General features: G+C 63.7%; 2 protein-coding genes across 4 annotated transcripts; one reads left to right on the forward strand and one right to left on the reverse strand.

The window, feature by feature from the left end:
• Positions 1–1,426: 1,426 nt before the first annotated feature.
• Positions 1,427–7,478, reverse strand: TMEM59L (transmembrane protein 59 like). 2 transcript variants are annotated; one of them, XM_050321275.1, is made up of 8 exons: positions 7,296–7,478; positions 5,991–6,096; positions 5,722–5,819; positions 4,270–4,416; positions 4,078–4,177; positions 3,641–3,752; positions 3,398–3,515; positions 1,427–3,170 (listed from the first exon to the last, which is right to left on the reverse strand). In XM_050321275.1, the coding sequence occupies exons 1-8, from the start codon at positions 7,461–7,463 to the stop codon at positions 3,012–3,014; spliced, it is 1,008 nt and encodes a 335-aa protein (XP_050177232.1). In that variant the 5' UTR covers positions 7,464–7,478; the 3' UTR covers positions 1,427–3,011. The 2 variants fall into 2 exon arrangements, with proteins under 2 accessions (XP_050177232.1, XP_050177230.1); XM_050321273.1 differs by having other exon boundaries at positions 3,398–3,537; positions 3,639–3,752.
• Positions 7,479–11,767: 4,289 nt separating this feature from the next.
• Positions 11,768–19,802, forward strand: CRLF1 (cytokine receptor like factor 1). Of its 2 annotated transcripts, none has more exons than XM_050321320.1 (8): positions 11,768–11,903; positions 16,623–16,901; positions 17,316–17,445; positions 17,781–17,950; positions 18,170–18,327; positions 18,402–18,570; positions 18,859–19,041; positions 19,194–19,802. In XM_050321320.1, the coding sequence occupies exons 1-8, from the start codon at positions 11,822–11,824 to the stop codon at positions 19,208–19,210; spliced, it is 1,188 nt and encodes a 395-aa protein (XP_050177277.1). In that variant the 5' UTR covers positions 11,768–11,821; the 3' UTR covers positions 19,211–19,802. The 2 variants fall into 2 exon arrangements, with proteins under 2 accessions (XP_050177277.1, XP_050177276.1); XM_050321319.1 differs by having other exon boundaries at positions 18,859–19,037.
• Positions 19,803–19,910: the final 108 nt, after the last annotated feature.

Here is a 19,910-nt window from a genome sequence, read left to right on the forward strand (position 1 = left end):
CCGCTGCCCCGCGGCGGGCAGTGTTTACCAGCTGTCTGCACCAATCTCGTGCCTTTCCACCTCCCAGGACCTTCCACAGGGCTCAGTGCTGACGCCCTGGGCTATGTATGGAAAATTCTGGAGAAAGACACCCCCCTGACCTGCCAGCTGAGGGGCACTCAGTGACCTGGGCCTGGCAGTTCCTGCCCCTGGGTCATCACCTTGTGCCCACCCCAAAAGCTGCTCAGTGCTGGGCTCCATCTCTCAGCCTTTCCCTCTTATCCTGACGGCCCCCAACAGCCCCCTGCCCACCCTGGGACCCCGAGGCACCACAGCCTGCTGAGGACCCTGTGCCAGCGCCCACATCCCATTAGTGGCTGGGAAGTGCAGGCACGGCCCCCACTCTGCCTCCCACAGCCCTGGCTGCCCGGAGCATCCTCCCGCACAGGCAGCGAGCTGGAAACACCATCCATCTCCATGCCATTTAGGGAAAACACCCTCCTGTGCCCATCCTGTGAGCACAGCACTGTGCCCACACTCCTCTCCCCTCCAGCACTGCCGCACTGAGGGGGTGACATCGCACCCCCGATTTAGGGCCGGGCAGGGGACGTGCTCCGGCAGCAGAGGCTGCTGGTGGGGAGCACGCCAGGCTCTGTGCGTTCCTTTTGGATCCCTTTGGAGATCCTTCTTTGGCCGTGACTCATGTGGAGCACCCCAGCATCCATCCCCAACACCTCCAGGTCCCGGGGAAAACAAGCAGCGGAGGCCAAGGCCAGCCCCGGCTCCTCGGGGGCCCCCACGCCGCTGCTGGCTCCGAGGACGGGACCCCGCTGAGCTCCCGAGGTGCCAAAATCGAGGCTGCAGCCCTTGCGTGAGCCTTCCTGCCGGGTCTGGCACGGGCTGGAGGGAGCTCGGCGTGGCCGTGCTGCTGTGCCAGGACCAGCGCGTGCCAGCGGGGGAGAGGTGGGAGCACCCGCGGGTGGGAGAGTCCCACCCCTGGAAATGGGCGTCCAGGTGTCGAGGGGGGACTTCCAGTGGGGAAATCCCTGATTCCCCGACTTTTGTATGTGCCTACAGCCCTCCCCGCTGCAGCATCCTCCTCTTCCTCCTCCGTGCAGCTGATGGTGGGATGTGTCGGGGTGAATGAGCCCCTGCCCACCCTGCGCCCTCCCAGCACCCGCTGAGCCCACCCACCCAGGGGCGCTGGCAGCAGCTCCCACAGCAGCTCCTCTTTCCACCTGAGTGTCCCAGTCCTGCAGCAGAGAGGAGCATCGCTCCCTGGCCACGCCAAACAGCCCAGCAGGGAATTGTCTCCAGTTTGCCGGAGGTTTCCTCCCGGCTGGGTTTCCACAGGCAGGATGGCGGGCTGGGAACAGCCCAGTGCCCTCCCACCAGCCTCATACTGGGGATCAAACCGGCACCCCACGGAGTCACCGACTCACCCAGCTCTGGTACAAACCTTTTATTCCCCCTCCCAGCTCAGGGCTGGGTTTGCCCTTTGGAAGCGAAGCCAGGAGGGCTCCATGGCCGCCCTGTCCCTGGAATTTGCGTCCCAGGGATCTGCCAGTGGCCGGAACATCACAGGCTCCACCGAGCTTCACACCGAGCCGAAAAGCAACAAAGGAAAGTGGACCCCCTAAACGGACACAAAACACCCCCCAGTCCCCCAACCCACCTCCCCAAACCCAGATATGTTGTGTGGGTGACAGTGATACGGAGCAGCACGAAACGGGCGGGGATGGGGACAGAGCCCCCCGCCCCACCACGCCAGCCCCGGGGAGCGGCCGGCACACGGAGAGAGCCCAAAAACCCAAGGGTGTGGGGGGAGTCAGGGGTAATAAGTTAATCTGTACAGACGTGTTAAGTGACAGGGGGATGGTAGGGCCACCCTCTGGCACAGGGGTGTCCCCGTGGGGTGCCAGGGGCGGAGGAACCACATGCCTGTGCAAATCAAACCACAGAACGATGCACGAAGTGGAGTGATGGGAGAATGGGGGGGACGTGGGGAGGTGCCTCGGCTCGCACTGGGAGGGAGGGGACCCCTCCCATGCCAAGGGGAGGTGCCAGGGTGAGTTGAGGGGGTCCCTTTTGCCTAGGAGGCCCAGGGACATGGGGACAGGCTGCTGCCAGGTCCTGCCATCAGCCACAGCCCCACAGGCTGAGCTGCTGCCAGCATCGGGCAGGAATGCTGAGCCCAGGAAGGAGCCATCCCAACAGGATGCTGAGCGCAGGATGGAGCCGTCCCAGCAGCTCCCACCTCCCGCCCAAGCTTGAAGTGGGGGGAAATGCCACCTCATCCCCTTCCTGGTCCCACCAGCAACCCGTCGGCATCCGGGCCAGCACCCCAACGGCGTCACGGAGCAAGGAGGGGAAGGAGCCATCCCAGGGCCCCTCCACAGCTCCGGGAAGGGGCCGGCTGGGTCCTCGCGTGGGCACGGAGGCGGCGAGATCCGCTCCCCTCTCCGGCTGCCAACGCCAAATCCATTCGCCACGTTCCGGCTCCCCGAGGCAGTCGGCTCCGGCCGGCGGAAGGGAGTTCCCAGGGCCGGAGCCGGCGCCTTGGAGGCTCAGCCCAAGGTGGGAGGCCGGGGATGTGCCGAGCCAAAGCTCAGAAGGCTGCAGACACTCTCCATCCCCCACGGCAGCCGGCTCCCTCCTGCCCAGCGCTGGACCCATGCCCGGAGGGCTGCGGGGCCCCGGCGGCTCCGGGCGGGAGCAGACAGACCGTCCTGCTCCGAGGACGGGTTCCCTCCGGCCTCCCGCCTCTGGCAGCTCCTCTCCTGGCTCTGGAGAGCTGGAAACCAGGACCCCAGCGCACGGCACATCCGTGGAGGAGGCAAAGCTGCCTGGCTCCTGGAGCCTCCTCCACGATGGCCGTCCCTGGGGAGGAGAGCGGGACCCAGCCGGACCGTGCTCCCTCTGGGAGTTTGGGATGTGGGGCAGCCAGAGGGGCAGCGCAGCGGGATCAGGGACGATGCCACGGGGACAGTGACAGGGAGGTGGTGTGGAGGTGACGGGAAGGGGTGGGAGCGCTACAGGATGGTCTTGTCCAGGTCGACTTTGAGGGGCAGCGGCCCCGCGTCCTCCCCGTGCGCGGGGCACAGGGTGACGGCGATGACGGGCGGCAGCGGGAAGGCGCTGGGGCCGCCCAGGTCCTCCAGGTACTCCTTGTCCCCGTTGATGCTCAGAGGCTGGAAAAGAGGCAGAGGCGACCGTGCAGCCCCGGAGCAGGGGACAGGAGCCCCTCACCCCCTTCTGGGAACACCACGGGGCTGGCTGGGGATGAGCCCCCCGGCACGGACACACGGAGAGCCCCACACAGACTGGGGACCACCAGCACTGCACACTGACATCTCACCCAGCCCTGGTGGGCGTTGGGGACCTCCCCCCCCCGCCCCAGGCTGTGCTCCCCCCATACCTGAGTCTTGACGTGCTGCTCGGGGGCGGTCACCAGGCTGGCACAGCTCAGCCACAGCATCACCATGATGGAGAGGAAGAGGCAGGCGGCCAGGATCCAGCGAGGGAGGCCCGAGCGCCTGTAGCACCCCACCACCCCCCACCAAAGAAAGGGGACCAGTTTATGGCAGGGCACAGGGAGGGGTGGGAGTTGGGGTTGGGAGGAAGCCGCTCCAGCACGTCCAGCAGGTCCCAGGTCACTTACTTGGACATGCAGCCCAGGAAGTCGTGCTCCTGCTGCGGGGGTTCTGGGGGGTGCGCCTTGGCTTTGCCCCTTGGCTCCTTCATAGGGGGCTTCTCTCCCCTCGCCCGGGAGCCTGGGAGGGCAGAGGCAATGCTGAACCCCAGCAGTCGTGTGGGGAAACCCCCCAGGCTCCCCATCCCTCTGCCAGCGTGTGATGGGGGGTCCCCCTCTCCCCACAGGGACCCTCTGCCAGCTGAGGGGGCACAGAGGGTCTTGGCAGCTTCCTAGAGCAGGTCCCCCATCCCAAATTCCCCCTGTCCCTGCGTGGGTGGGGCTGTGGGAAGCGGATAAGACCCAGGAAGTGGGTAATTTGTTTGGCTCTGGAGGGCTCGGACAGGAGCCAGGAGGGCTCCAAGGCTCTCGGCCCCCCACCCCCAGCAGCCCAGACCCCCCTGCACCTGTGTGGGGCTGGGGGACACGAGGGCTGGATCCCGGTGCCGCCTGTGCCGGCTGGACCTCTGGTGCCTCAGGTGCCGGGTACTCCATCTCCGGCTGGGACTGGATCAGCAGGGAAAGAGGGAGAAGGAGGTGAGCAAGGGGGTCCCCACCCCTCTTGGCACCCACATGGAGGGCCCATGGGACACCCCCACCTGAAACACCACGACTTTGCCGTCGTCTGCCTGCAGGTAGAAGGTCCAGGTGGAGGAGATGAAGCTCTGGGCGGAGCTGACGATGTCGTTGCAGAAGGTGGAGACCAAATCCAACAGGGAAAACGAGGGCTCCTCCAGCTCCAGGCTCTGCAAAGGAGCGGGGACACCGTGTCACTGCTGTCCCCCCATCACCCACCCTGCTGGACCCCATCCCACCCTGAGGGCACGGCTGGGCTGAGCTGGGCACTGGGATCCAGGCCTTGTCCTCCTCCTCCTCCTCCCAGGGATGGATGGGGATGTGCTGGGGCTGCTGTCCAACCCCGGGAGGGTCACTGGGTGGTCCCTGGGGTCATCACCCAGCCCCAGGACCATCCCCTGGGGTGGGATCCCCCTCAGCCGCTCGGTGCAGCCGCCGGTGGCGCGGGGAGGCCGCGGTGCCGCGGGCGTTGCTCTCCTGGCAGCCTCCCGGTGCCCTGGATTCTTGGCCGTCGCGGCGGTTTGTTATTTTTAAAAGCATCCCTGCTGGAATCCGCTTGGCTGCTCCCTGCCACTGGCTTCCCAACATTTTCCGACAGCCCCTTGCACGGTCAAACCAGCAAACAGGAAATAAATAGGTCAGATTCTGTATCTAATTATTATGCTAAATCTGCTCTGCCCGCTCGTCTGGGAACCCGAGGAGAAACGCTTTGGGTGGGTGGAAGAGGGGACGAGGGCCCTCCCTGCCAGCCGGTCGCCCCCCAGATGCTCATCCCTGGCCTTGGAGAGGGGCTGGGAGATGGGTCCAGACACCGGGAAGGTCTTACAAACAGGCTGCAAAGTGGTTTTCTCGGAGGAGCCGCAGCTTTTTGTGGCACAGATTCGTCTTTGTCCGCACGTGCACGAAGCCAAAAGCCTCTTCCTTGGGCCAAAGTCTGATTCAATTAATTGGCCAAAAGCTGGATTAATTAAATGTAGGAGGGGAAAGCGTTGCTAATTGCTGGGGAGGATAACAAATCAGAACTGGGGGAATCTGCCACAATTCCCAGTCAGATCCTCTCCCCCTGGGAACTCATTGGGATCACCAGGCCTGGCCCAAGCCCAGTCCAGCCCAGTTCAGTTACTTAATCATGCTGTGGACAAAAGCGGTGGATTGGCTCACCCCAGCACATCCAGAGCCCCCGATCCACACGGATGGAGGGATGTGGGCACGGATGGATGATGGCTGGATGGATGAACGGATGGATGCTGGAGACATGGAGGGATGAGAGAGGGATGGAGGGAGGGACGGAGGGGTGGATGGATGATGAATGGATAAATGGATGGATGGATGGATGGATGGATGGATGGATGGATGGATGGATGGATGGATGGGCTGCACATGTGGGGTGTCACCACCTCCATGCCCAGGGAGAGGAGGAACTGTGCTGAGCTCCTGCTGGAGGAAAGGCTTTCCCCATCTCCCCAGCCCCTCACCTTCTCCTTCCTGCTCTCCTCCACCTCGGGCAGCTGCTTTCGGCACCCGGTCATGCAGCCAAACTGCTCCTCGGCGTTGCCGTAGGCCTCGGCACACGCTGGGGGGAGAGGGGAGCAGGGGGGCAGGGTCAGGGGTGCTCCACCCCCAGGGCCCCCACTCACACCCCCTGCTTGCTGTGGGCACAGGGTGACCGGGGAGGGCCGGTGGGGTGTTGGGGGTCCCCCTGGGGGGGACGTTTGGGGCGTGGGGGCCGCCGGCTCCTCCTCACCTGCCTCGCACTCGGCCCGGGTCGTGTTGAGCTCGGCGCTCGCGTCCACAAAGTGACAGATGGAGAACAGCCGGCAGCCCCGGTAACAGGCGTTGAGAACAGCATCCTGCGGCGAGGAGGAGGAGGGCGGCGTGGAGCTGGCACCCAGCTCAGCCCGGTGGCCGCCACGGACCCTCCCCCGCCACGGCCCCCCGCGCCCAGCTGGGGGGGCACCGGGAAGTGCTGCCCCCCCTCCCCAAAGGAAAGTGACCAGGGTACCCCAAACCCAGGGGGTGGCATCCCTGGGGAGGGAGCTGCCCCCACCCCCCAAGTGTACCCTGTGGTGGGTTTGAACGTGGCCTTGTCCTCGTCGAGGGTGTGGAGGGTCCCCTCGTGTCTTGGGGCGCTGGGCACCAGCTGGGCCCTGTGGCAGGAGGGGGGTTGTGCTGCACTGGGGGGTGTGCTGGGGGTACACACTGGGGGCTGGGAACACGCTGGGGGGGAAGTGGGGGGCACACACGGGGGTCACTGTGCCTGTGCAGGCTCATGGGGAGCCGCTGAGATGGGCAAAGCCACTGCAGGCCCCCCAAACCAGGGTGGGTGCCCTCATTGGGGAGTCGTGGTGGGGGAGACCCTCCCCATGCCCCCCGTGGTGCTCCCAGTGCCCCCAGGTGACCCTGTGTGTGTGGCAGATGCCTGTCCAGGGTGTCCCTGCTGCTCCTGGTGCCCCTGTTGCCTCTGCTGCTCCCAGACCACCCCCCCTGACGCTCCTGGTGCCCCGATGCTCCTGGTACCCCCAATGCACCAGGTACTGCTGATGATCCCCATGCCCACGGTGCCCCCCAGCACCCCCTGGGACCCCCAGTGCTTATTTTACCCCCCCCAGTGCCCCTGGTACCCCCAATGCTGTTGATGCTCCCCACGCCCCCCACCCCTGCAGTGACCCTGGTACCCCAGTGCTCCCAGTGCCCCTGATACCCTGATGCTCCCCACGCCCCTGTGCCCCCGGTACCCCCAGTGCCCCTGATGCTCCTGCTACTCCCGATGCTGTTGGTGCTCCCCGTGCTCCCAGTAGCCCCCAGTAACCCCGGGACCCCCCAGCGCCCCCACGCTCCTGGTACCCCCGATGCTGCTGATGCTCCCGTGCTTCCTGTGCCCCCAGCACCCCCGTTGCTCCAGGTACCTCCCCTAACGCTCCTGGTACCCGCGACGCTGCTGATGCTCCCCGTGCTCCCAGTGGCCCCCGGTACCCCCCGGTGCCCCCAGTGCCCCGATGCCCCTGGTACCCCCGATGCTGCCCGCGGTACCCCGGTGCCCGGCACTCACGGCGGCGGCCCGGCAGGGGAGGCTGCGGCCGCACTGCCCGCGGCACCCGCCGGTGTCTCCCAGCTGCGGCGAGAAGGGGTCGGTGGCGGCGGCGGCGGCGGCGACGGCGAGCAGGGCCAGGCCGAGGGGGGCGAGCAGGGCCCGGGGCGGGCGGGCCGGGGCCGCCATGGCGGGCGCGGAGCGGAGCCGAGCGGAGCCGAGCGGAGCCGAGCGCACCCACCGACACCGACACCGCCACCGCCGCCGCCGCCGCCGCCGGCCCCGCCGTGACGCGCCGTGCGCCGGGCGGGGGAGCCGGGGGCGGGGAGCCGCCGCAGCCCTGCCGCAGATCCACCGGCACCGGCACCGGCACCGGCGGGGGGCAGGGAGGGAGGATGGGGGCTGCACGGGCACCGGGAGATGCGGGGCGCGCCGGGATGCGGGACGGGGAGATGCCCGGGCACTGGGGGATGTGGGGTACCCCGGGATGCAGGAGGAGAGGAGGCCTAAGGAGCAGGGGATGCACAGGGATTGAGGGATGCCTGGGCACCAGGGGATGCAGGAGGATTCGGGGGGCCAGGGGATGCACAGGGATCGGGGGGACACAGCAGGACTGGAGGCCACGCTGACACCAGGGGCACAGGGGGACTGGGGGGTCGATGTGGGGACCGTGGGTGGCACATTGGCACTGGTGACACCCAGAGGGACAGCGCTGCTCACACAGAGGCCATCCCCTCATGAGGGGACAAGGGGTTGTGTCCCCAGCTGTGCCACCCTGCCCCTCGCCCTCCCTCAGCAGGGCCCCCCCAGCAGGGCACCGGGCTCTCCCTGACCCCCCAGAGTCACAGCTGCGATTCCCCGGGATTTAAAGGACATCAAAGGCCCCTCCTGGGCCCCGCGCCCCCCTCTCACCCCTGCCCTGCCCATTACCCTTATTTATGGCAGCACCCCAAAGCAGCCCCGGGGGGAGGAGCAGGAGGAGGGGGGCTGAGGGGCTTTGTTAACCTCCAGCCCTAATGGGGAACACATGGCAAGACCCCGGCAGGGGGAAGGGGGGTGTTTCCCTGTCCCAGCTCGGGGTTGAGGGGTGCTGGACACCCTGGGGCAGGGGAGAGGGGTTGGGGGTGGCTGGGGCAGCACAGCCCGTGCCCCCCACCTCCCCCCCGGGAACGGGGAGTTGGGGCCTCTCCTCGCCCCGCCAGCTTATTCATCTTGTTAATCAAAGCAGGGCCGGGAGAAAATGTGCTGCGGCCGGGGCTGGCGGGGCTGCCAGGGCGCTGCGCTCCCCCTTCCCCCTCCTGGAGCCCCGCCAGCCCCGGGTCCGGCACCGCTGACGGATGGCCAAGAAAATGGGGTAGATTGGGGGCTGTCGCCGTAAATCACGGCCCCGCGCCGCAGGTGGGGTTTCCCTGGCGGGGAAAGACACGGAGCCCGAGCCCGGACCCCCGGGGAGGGAGAGACAGGGACGGGAATCCCCTGGATGGAGTGGCCGGTGGGCACCGCTCCCTCCCGGCGCACCTGCCCGCGGCGCCCCTGGCACCAGCCCACGTTCCAGCCGCTCACCTTCTAGTGGAGAAAATAAAATAAAAAAAAAAATCCTTTCCCTGGCAAAAAAACCATTCAAGTTGGCAAATATTTGCTGCCCTCCCTCCTCCCCTCTCCAGAAACACTCGATGCCTTTTGCATTTATCACTACTGACCTACATTTCTTTCCACACCCCCCCCCTCGCCACCCCCGGAGCCTTTCGGGAAGGCACAGCCTCCCCCTCTCCCTGAGATGTCCCCAGGGTCCCCCCTCCACGGGCAGGGGACCTGTCACGACATGTCCCCGATCCTGCTGAGCCCATCCCTGGTGCTCAAGCACCCCCTCGGCATCAGCCACATTTCTCCCCCTCCTCTAGGGCTCCTCGAGCTCCGACGTGGGTCCCTTTGTGCTTCCCAAAGCAAACAGAGGCGGGAAGGTGCGGCCGCCGGCCTCGAGGATGCTCCCGAGGGAAATGGGGGGGTGTGAGGGGGTGGCAGAGAAGGGGTTAAGCAGGTTATAAATTACCCATGGATGTGGAAATGTGACTGAGAGGAATAGAAAGCAAACTCTGCCTGCTGGATTCTTTGCATTTCTTGCCTCTTTATTTTTCCCCCAGGTCACTTTAAAAGGATGCAGGCAGTCGAGGCAGCCTCTCCTCCCGCTTTTCCCGGGGTTTGGGGTTGTTTTTCTTGTTTGTTTTTTACACCCTAGCCCTTGAGCCAGATGCTGTCTCCGTCCAAGGATTTTATGGAGCCGAGCTCTGGCTGGGAAATCAAGTAATTAGATTAATTCAGGGCCCTGGTGACACATGATGGAAGGTGATGGCTGGTGGGAAGCCGCACCGAGGATGCTCAGTGTGGGTTTGGGGATGTCACCAAGGTCACCCGGATCCGTCCTGGGGGAGCCACAACCCGCCTGGGCAGGGCAGGGAGTTGTTCCCCACGGCCAGATCCTGCAGCACAGCAGGGCAGAGAGGCCCTGGGAACAGAGTCCCGCTGGGGGCAGCCGGACCGTGCCAGCCCCACGGGACCCCCGTGCTGACGCCAACAGCCCGGGCTGGGGGTCCGAGGGGGGGTCCGGCACAGATCCTGCCCCTGACCGGTGCCTGTGAGCATGACTGGCCCGTGGGCTGAGGGAGCAGCTTTAAAGGTCACTGTCAAAGGGCAGAGCTGACCACAGCTGCCACTGACCGGCCCGAGCGCTGACTCAGAGACAGCGGCTCCGTCACCTCCGGCTGCTCCCGGACGGAGCCGGACACCACCCTGGCACTGCCCGGCCCTGGGGACCCCTCAGGGCTGGCTCTGTCCCCCCACCCCGTGCCCATCCCACAGGCTCAGGTGCTGCCGCGGGGCAGGGAGGGCAAATGTCCCTGTGCCACCTGTGGCACGTCCCAGGTGACACCTGGGAGCGAGATCTGAGGCTCCCCTGCCCTCCTGATGCCACAGCCTCAAGCCACCTTCTGGTGACCCTTTGCCGCGTCCTCTCGGCCAGCTCCCCTCCCCGGGATCCCGCCCATCCCTGCTTCCCAAAGGCACCGCGCTGAATTCCCGCATTCCGAGTGCGAGCCGAGGAGCTGGGCCAGGGGGATGGAGAAATCAGACGGGGGAAGGGGGGTGGGCAGTGCAGGTGGGCAGCCGGGGTGGGTCCCGGCTCCAGCTCCGGAGGGGAGGGGGGAATTTCTCCTTTCCCCCGCTCCCAGCGCCCACCGCTGGCTCCGGTCCCGGGGTGTCTTCCCGGGGGGATCGGGGCGCTGGGTCGGGATCGCGGGCGGCCGCCAGAGCCCCGGGGCGGCCGTGATTCACTCGGCCAGACTGCGGCCGCTGGGGCTGAAGTTTCTCAGGCTGGGTGGCTCCCGGAGCCTGACATTTTGGGAAATTTCAACAGAAACAGTTCAGAAGCTTCCAAAAAACAGGACGATGGGAAAAGGCATTGTTTGGGCTCCCTCCCCCCTCTCGTTTTCTTTTTTTTATTGTGTTTTCTAAGCCCTGCAATCCCTTGCTGGTGCCCAACACCTCGGAGCCCCACGCAGTGTCACCTCCCACCTTCCTCGTGTGACAGTGGGGCTCAGGTCCCCCCGCCCCCACCCCAGTCTGTGGGGCATCTAAGGCCACCCAGATGTCCCCTGCCACCCTCCACACTGCGTGTCCAGCAGGGAATGATGTCCCCTGTCCTCACAGCTGGGGACATGCCATGCTTGGGGACAGTGGCCTTGCCATGGACCAGAACCTGCTGTCCCGGGGGTCTGTGACCTGTCTGGGGGTCTGCAAAGCTCTCAGTGCCACTGAGACCCCGTGCAGGGGGACAGGAGGGGACGTTGGGGGGATGCCCAAAGGGGGTGGCTTTGCCCTGGTGCTGGTGGCACAACTTGACCTGCCACCACCCCTGGGACCCCTGGGGGACAAATGCAGGCACAGTCTGGGGGGACTTAGAGCCACTTGGGGTGTTTTTTCCACTTTGGGGGGTTTTGAGGAGGAAAAAACCAGAGATGATGGATTTGATAGGAAACACCGGGATTTATGGGATGATATTCCCGTTTTCACCCCAAAAATAAGTAATGACAAGGGTTTGGATCTTAGAAACGCTTCGAGCTGGGGGAGCCCGCGGGAGGGGGGGCCGGTACAGCGGCGAGAGCGGCCCCGGGGGCGCGGGAGTGTCCGTGGCGGCCGCGTGTGAGTCACCCGTGGGCCGGCGGCCCCGGCGCGGCTCTTACTCACCTACCGGGGGGGTCGGGGGGAGCGGGACACCGGCCCCGGGGTAGAGTAGGGTGGGGGGTCCAGCATCCCGCGGCGGCAGCGGGCACCGGGCGGGGGTCAGTCCCGGGGCCGGTCCCGGGGCCAGTACCGGAGCGGGCGGGGGGCGGCAGGGCCGGTGGCTTTCTGCCCCCCCGGGGGCGGTCCCGGGGCGGGGCCAGGGCGGCAGTTGGGGCTTTGGTAACCGGGGGTTGCTCAGACTTGCTCGGGACTTCCCCGGACGTGCCGGTGCGCTCCGCCGCCCCGGGCACCGACGGGCACCGGAGCCGGCCATGCCGCCGCCGCCGCTGCTCCCGATGCTCCCGCTGCTGCTCCTCATCTGCCCGCGCCTCGCCCGCGCCGACCCGCTCGCCTGTGAGTACCGGGAGCACCGGGCGGCTCCCGCAAGGTGGGCGCGGGGCGGGCGGGGGTCCCGTCGGGGCCAGGCGGGCGCTGCGCGGAGCCCCCCGGGGCTCTCCCGTTCCGCTCTGTGTGGCCCCTCGCTCCCCGGCCCCGGCTTGCCGAGCCCCCCGGGGCTCCCCCGCTCCTTCCCGTGTGTCCCGTCCCCCCCGCGGTCCCGGGATGCGGAGCGGTCCCTGGAGCGGCGGGGACACCACCGGGCGCACCTCGGGGCTGCGCTTCGCCTGCTGTGGTGGGGAACGGAGACCCCCCCGCGGAGGGCAGCCAAGACCCCCCATCGCCCCCAGACAGGCAGCCGGGACCCCTCCTCCCAGTCCCCGCAGCCCAGCCGGGACCCCCCCGCCCCTTCTCTCCTCAGAGAACAATAGAGGAACCTTTTTTTTGCTCCCCCCCATCCCCTAGAGCAGCGGGGGAACACCCCTCCCCCGGAGCAGCGAGTGCTCCCTCTCCTCACGGAGAAGAGGGACCCCTCTCCCCGGGAAGGGTTGGTCCCCCCTTGCCCCCTCTCCCCGCCGTCCAGCCCCCCCTCCCGCAGAACAATGCGGCTCCATTCCCCACCCAGGACAATGGAAACCCCGGTCTCCGCCCGGAGAACAATAGCGAACCCCTTCCCCACGCGACCCCCTCCCACCCCCGGGAGCCATCACCCCCTTTGCTCCCCCAAAGCGCCTGAGACCCCCCCTTCTTCTGCTTAAAACAACGGGGTCCTCCCTTGCCCCCGGAGAGCCCCCCCCCCCATCCCAGAGAACAATGAATCCCCTTTTCCCACCCAGAACAATAGGGATCTCCCTCCTTCCCCCACGGAGAACAATGACCATCTCCCCAAGCCCCTCACCCCCACAAAAAAAAAAAAAATCCCTCGGCGGGGCTCCGCAGTGATGCCCAATTTGGGGGTCCTACCCGGCGATGGCAGGTCCGGGAGGTGCCACCTGTGGGCTGAGCTGTGGGCGGCCTCAGCCCCGCGGGGATCGGGGTCCCCCCTCGCCAAGGCGGGGGGACACAACGCGGGGGTTCCCCCTCCCCACGGAGCCCTAAACGCCACCGAGCCCCCCGTCCCACCCGCCGCCTGGTCGCCCCCCCTGCGGCCCGAGCCGGGGAGGGGGGCGAGATCCCGCTCCCCGCAGCAGGAAGTTTGGCTTCCTCCCTATGATGGGAATTTCTCAAGGCGATGGATGTTCTTCGCTCCGACGCGCAAAACGGGACCCGCCAAGAAAAGCCACCGCAGCTCCCGCGTCCCCTCCCCGGCGACACCGCGGGGTCCCGACCCCCCGGCCCGCCCGCGTCCTCAGCAGGGGGAGTCTTAAGAGCGCTAATTGGGGCAGGAATTGCCGGAGCAACGGGGGCTGGGGAGGAAAAAAAACGCTCCAAAAATCCCTTTAGGGGCCGTTAACGCGAGCGGCCGAATCCCGGTGGGTTTCCACCGGGAGCGGAGCCCACCCCGGTGCCCACCCCGCTGCCTGGAGGGCTTAATCCCACCGGGAACAACGCGAGGCCTCGGGCAGACCCTCGTCGGGGGGTGACCCCGCATCTTTCTCCTCCCGGTCGGGGGCAGCCGGTGCTGGATTCTCCCCCCCCGGACCCCTCATTCCCCCCTTCCCCACGGGGGTCCGGGGCAGCGCTCGCCCCGCGGCCCCTCGACGTGCGGCGCCGGGGAAAGGCGAAGCCAAATGTCCTTTTAGAGAGTGAAAGTTTCCCCTCGGTGCAGCTCGGCCGCGCTGGAATGCCTGGGCTTTTTATAAATCCCTCCTCGGGCCCAGGGATGGGCACGAGAAATGCCAGTCGGAGATGAGAAAAGTGGGGGGGGGGAAAAAAAGAGTGGAAAACGGGGTGGAAAAGAGGGATCGAGCCTTTCTGCCTGTTGTGCCTGCCCGCAAACCTCGTCGCTCGGGCTTTAGGAGAGCTCTGAAGATATACATGTTTAAATTTATTTTTCCTGTGGAATTCAGAGCTTCCCAAATTCCCTTTTGTTCTTCAAGGGCAATTATTTCTCTTTTTCCTTAACCCCCTGCACAGCTCCATAAATCTTTTTTTAACTGCGTGATCTCCGACACTTATCGGAGAGGGGTTTTTGGTTGGGTTTTTTTTTTTCCCTTTTCTTTCCCAACTCCTCAAAAAAAAAAAACTCCGATACGAAACTGAAATGAAATCCGGCCCTTCGGAAGAAAAGCATAAACGTTCCCGACACCTTGGAAATGTGGTTTTACTTTATAGCATTACTTAGCACCTGATCAGCATTTTTTTCTTTTTTTTTTTTTTTTTTTGCAATAGAGAAGCCATAAAACCCCCGAGCAGGTATTTTTCCTTGCAACTTGCACATTCCACAGGCTGCCTGTGTCTCTCCGGCCCTTTCCCCTCCGATCGGAAAACTTCACACTTTTCCCTTTTAAAACACATGTTTTCGGCGCCGTGGCTGCGCAGAGGAGGGGTTGGGGGGGAAACAATCCAGGGGAAAAGAAAAATAAATATATATTTATATATAATTGGCCCCTCCAGAGGCTCCTGCTTGAAGGAGGGGGAAAAAAAGAAAAATTCCAGGGGAAAAAAAAAAAAAAAAAAAATAGAGAGAGAAAATTGGCCCCTCCGGAGGGTCCCGCTCGGAGGACGGGAAACGTGTCTGTTTTTCGGTGCTCGTGTGTGTTTCTGGGGCTGTTTAGATTAAGATTTGGGAGAATTAGGGCTTGGAGTGCTGGGTCTGTTACGGGCAGAGCTGGAGCAGCTCCGGGCTCGGCTGGTGGAGGAGTTGGAGCAGGGTGGGCTCATTGGCAGAGCAGGGCGATGAGTTTTTTGGAGGCCTCGCTGGCCTTGGGAAGGGTTTGTTTTGGGGGATGGATCCACATCACCCATGGATGCTCGGGGTATCCCGACCAACCCATGGATACTCAGGGTACCCCAAAGTACTCAGCACCAACCCATGGACGCTTGGGGTGCCCTGGGGTACTCCAAAGTATCCAGCAGCAACCCACGGATGTGTGGGGTGCCTGTACCAATCCATGGGTTCTCAGAGCACCCCGGAGTACCCGGCACCAATCCATGGATGTTTGGAGTACCCCGGAGTATCCAGCACCAACCCATGGATGATTGGGGCACCCCAGAGTATCCAGCACCAACCCATGGATGATTGGGGCACCCCACACCACCATCTCCCAGGTGCTTTTCCCCCTGGATTCCCTTCCTCCCACCCCACCGGCCTCCCCCCAAGCACGGCGGGAACCCCTAATTAAGCGTCTGGGGCGTAACGAGGCTGCCGGAGCAGGGATTGTGCCGGGTGGGGGCCGGCGGGGACCCCTCCTTGGGATCTCTGCGGCACAACAAGGATCTTGGAATGCCGGGTGGGAGCCGGGGCGGGCGGCGGGCGCTGAAAGCCGATCGGGGCCGGGAGGTCGGAGGGGAGGGGGAGGTCGCGGCACTTTCCGGGAGGTAATTTGGGATATTAGCCCGGCGCGTGCGGATGGAGCCGATAAGGCTGACGGACACGGAACACCCCGGAGCGCGGCCGGGGGAGCCCTTGGAAACCTTTGGAAGCCTCGTGGTGGAGCAATCCTGGGATAAACCGGGGGTGGGGGGTGTTCCCATCGCCAGGGGATTTGGTGGATGCGGTTCCCGGCCCTCGGTGGTGTTGATCCAGGCGGGAATGCTGGCCCCTGGGAAAGGAGGAGGGGGGGAAAAAACCCCCCAAAACCCCTTCAATTTTCCATCTTTTTTTTCAATCTTTTTGTCCCAACAAACTTCCAACCCAGCCCTGCCCCAGCCCTGGGGAAAAAAAAAAAAAAAAAAAGGCTTAAAACAGGCATAAAAAGCGCTTAGAAAGGCATAGAATAGATTTAGAGATTAAAATAGATATTAAAAGTGTTTAGGTAGATAGGAAACGTATTTGGGTATCAAAGTGGATATAAAGTGTATTTAAATAGATAAGAATAGATGTGTATTTAGATGTGTGTTTGGATATAGAATAGATATAAAAGCTATTTAAGTAGATATAAAAGAGATATCAGATGCCTTAGGATATAAAATAGATATAAAATAGATATAAAATACACATAGACAAAGAACAGATATAAAATGTATTTCAATCAATATAAAACGGATACAAATTTGGGACCTTCAACACAAAGGTAATGAAATAAACATCTTTACATCAATGCAAAATAGACATAAATGCATTTAAATTGATGTAAAATAGAGATGCGATGATTTAAGTCGATATAAAAGAGATAAGTGGTGATTTAAATTGATCTGAAATAGATAAGCAATGGTTTGAATTGACATAGGATAGATATGTGATGATTCAAATTGATCTAAAGTAGATAAGCCATGGTTTGAATTGATCCAAGATAGATATGCAATGGTTAAAAACTATATAAACCAGATATGTGATGATCTAACCAAATGTAAAATAGATAAACAATGCATTGAAATAGATCGAGAATGTATTTAAATGGGTATGAAACGCATTTAAATAGGTATAAAATGCATTTATATTGGTACAAAACACATTTCAATGACTACAGAAGACACACAAACCTCCTTAAATTACCTGAAATAGGTAACAAATATCCTTAAATCATCTAAAATAGGCACAAAAGGCACCCAAGAAGCCACGTTTAACCAGCCCTACCTACCAGGCCCCCCCATAACTGACGTTTCCCCCTCCCTTCCCTGTCTCTCTGGCTGCAGACCCCGCCGTGATTTCCCCCCAAGACCCCACCCTGCTGATCGGCTCCTCGCTGGTCGCCACGTGCACGGTCAGCCCGGACTTTCCGCTGAAAGCCGAGGACCTGTACTGGACCCTGAACGGGCGGCGCCTTCCCGCCGCCTCCTACGCCGCCCTCGGGCCCTCCACGCTCAGCGTGGCCCTCGCCCGCCTCAACGGCTCCAGGCAGCAGTCGGGGGACAACCTGGTGTGCCACAGCAGAGACGGCGGCATCTTGGCCGGCTCCTGCCTTTATGTCGGACGTACGTCGGAGCGCTCGGGATCGGGGGGGGGCTCCCCGGGACGCCCCCCTTGGTTCTCGCCAAAAAGGGCGCCGGGAGCCGCTCGGTTCGAGGCTCCCCACCCTGAGAGAGAGAAGGAGAGAGAAAGAGAGGGAGGAGAGAGGGCCGCTTTGGCAAAGCCTCGGTTAAAACGCGCTTGTCCGAATCAATAACCGTAAGATTTTATCTCCGGGGCTATTTTTAAAGGGCGATGCGGCGTCCCGGGAACACGGAATCTGAACGGGGAATGCGGCCTGGGGTTTGTTTTTTGGGTCGCTACGTCCCGGGAATACAGAGGCTTAGCTGGGAATGCAGCTCGGGTTTGGTTTTTGGGTTGCTGTGGCTGGGAAAAAAAAAAAAAAAGGCTCTGGAACTTTTTTTTTTCTTCTCTCCCAGTACCCCCAGAAAAACCAGTCAACATCACTTGCTGGTCCAAAAACATGAAGGACCTGACCTGCAAGTGGGCGCCAGGGACAGAAGGAGAGACCTTCTTGCACACCAACTACACCCTCAAGTACAAGCTCAGGTGGGTGTTCGCCTTCAGTCCAGTTATTGTTAAAAATGCTGGCTTGGGATTTAACGGGAAACAGGGAATGTGGTGCCCGAGGCCTCCTGGCTGGGCCCTGTTTTGGGGGGTGGTGCTGGTGTTTTTTGGAGGAGTTCTTTGGGTCTCACGGTGCTGGGCAGGAGGAGGAGGAGGGTGAGAAGCCACCGTGGCCCTGGTTGAGTCGGCACCAGTAACACAATTCCAGCAGTGTGGAGTGGCAGACGAAGGAGCCGTGGGAGCGGCTCCTCGGGGGGCTGGGTGGGCACCCCCAGCTCCCGGCAGTGCCGGTACCGGCGCTCACGCCCTGCCCGCAGGTGGTACGGCCGGGACAACACCTGCCAGGAATATCACACGGCCGGGCCCTACTCCTGCCACATCCCCAAGGACCTGGCCCTCTTCACGCCCTACGAGATCTGGGTGGAGGCGTCCAACCGGCTGGGGGTGGCCGTGTCCGACGTCGTCATGCTGGACATCCTCGACGTGGGTGAGCCACGCCGGGCGTGTCACCGCGTCACCCGTGACCCCGCGGGGAGGGGGAGGGCTCAGGGATTGGGGCGGGAGGGGGGTTAGGGTGGGCCAGCAGGAAATGGGCGATATGTGAGCGGAATTGCTCCTAATCGAATTAGGCTGCTTGCTCCGGGTGGGTTTTCCATCTGCGGCTCCTTAACCCCGGCGGCCCCGCGGCGCTGCCCTGTCCCCGCAGTCACCACCGACCCGCCGTCGGACGTGCACGTCAGCCGGGTGGGGGACCTGGAGGACCAGCTGAGCGTGCGCTGGAGCTCCCCGCCGGCCCTCAAGGATTTCCTCTTCCAAGCCAAGTACCAGATCCAGTACCGGGTGGAGGACAGCTCGGAGTGGAAGGTGGGTCGGCATCGCCGGTGCCGGAGCGGGATCGCCGACCCGGTGCGGGTTTCTCCCATCTCCTCCCTCCCCAGGTGGTGGATGACGTGGGCAACCAGACGTCCTGCCGCCTGGCCGGCCTGCGCCCCGGCACCGTCTACTTCGTCCAGGTGCGCTGTAATCCCTTCGGCATCTACGGCTCCAAGAAAGCCGGGATCTGGAGCGACTGGAGCAATCCCACGGCCGCCTCCACCCCACGCAGCGGTGAGTGCCGCCAGCACCGCTCGGGGGGTGCCGATGGCGCTGTGCTCCCCCCGGGACGTGCAGGGGGGCCCCTCCCCGCTCCGTGCCCAGCACCTGGATTTCTTGCAAAGGAGCCAACTTGGAGCGTGGCTTTCCCAGCTGGGAGCCAAAGCCAGCTCGGTTTGCTCTCGCCCCTCGTTACTCACGAGGGGGAGGTTGAGGCGCATCCCCCCCCCACACACGCGGCGCTGACCCCCTTGTATCCACACTGACTCCCTTGTACCCACACTGACCCCCTTGTCCCCGCAGAGCGAGGGGCGGGGGGCTGCGACCCCAAAGGTGGGGAGCAAAACACGACGCTGCGGCGGGAGCTGAAGCAGTTCTTCGGGTGGGTGAAGAAACACGCCTACGGCTGCTCCAACCTCGGCATCAAGCTCTACGACCAGTGGCGCGTGTGGCTGCAGAAATCCCACAAAACACGCAACCAGGTAGGTAAGGAGCCTTTTCGCACTTCTTCCTCCCCCTGGCTGGGTGGGCACGGGGAGGGGGGGGATGTGGGGTGACCCCCCCCACACACACACCCCAGGGATGCTGGGGGGTGACGCCGACCCCGGGGCGACGCGGGGCTCTGCTCCTCTCCGCAGGTTCTTCCCGGCGATAAGTTGTAGCCCGCGGGGGACCGAGCGCCGGCAGGATGGGACGGGGCGCCCGGCGCCCACCTGGGACCACCCGCGCCCACCCCGGCCCCGCCGTGGGGGAGCAGGGAGGCGGCCGGGGCGCAGCACGGCCCCGCAGCCCTGGGGGCCGGGCTGGGGTGAGGTTGGGGGGCCGGGCTGGCCCAGCCCCGGGAGCCCCTCGCGTGCCGCTGGCCCCAGACCGCGGCCCCCCGCGCCCCGTGGCAGCGAGGGGACCCCCCAGCCTTGCCCGGCCAGGGGGGACACGGGGACTTTGCTCCTCAACCGCCAGCCAGAGCAGCCTCTGGGATGAAAGGGGCAGTGGGGGCTCCCCGGGTGACCCCCACCCTCGCCGCAGTGCCCCCCGGGGAAGCGATTTTGGCTGTTTTCCCCCCGGGGATCCGCGTGCGGGTGCACGGGGAGGGCTCCATCGGCAGGGAGCCACGCGGGCTGATTGGAGGCTGCTGGGGTTTGCCCAGTGCCTGCTCCAATTTTGATTCAAACCAGCCTTATTTTGGTTCCATTTCAGTCAATTAGGAACAGATTTAAGCTTAATGCCAATAAACCTCTGAAACCCCACCGGGGTCTGCGTCAGCGGAGCGGCAGCGCTGCGCGGGGACGGGGATGCAGCGGGCAGCCAAATGGGGCCCGTGGCCCTTGTCACCCCATCCCAGCGGCTCCCAGGGG

This window comes from Myiozetetes cayanensis, unplaced genomic scaffold (genome assembly GCF_022539395.1).
Source record: "Myiozetetes cayanensis isolate MyiCay16 unplaced genomic scaffold, myiCay2020 scf26, whole genome shotgun sequence".
In the NCBI taxonomy this organism is placed as follows: domain Eukaryota; kingdom Metazoa; phylum Chordata; class Aves; order Passeriformes; family Tyrannidae; genus Myiozetetes; species Myiozetetes cayanensis.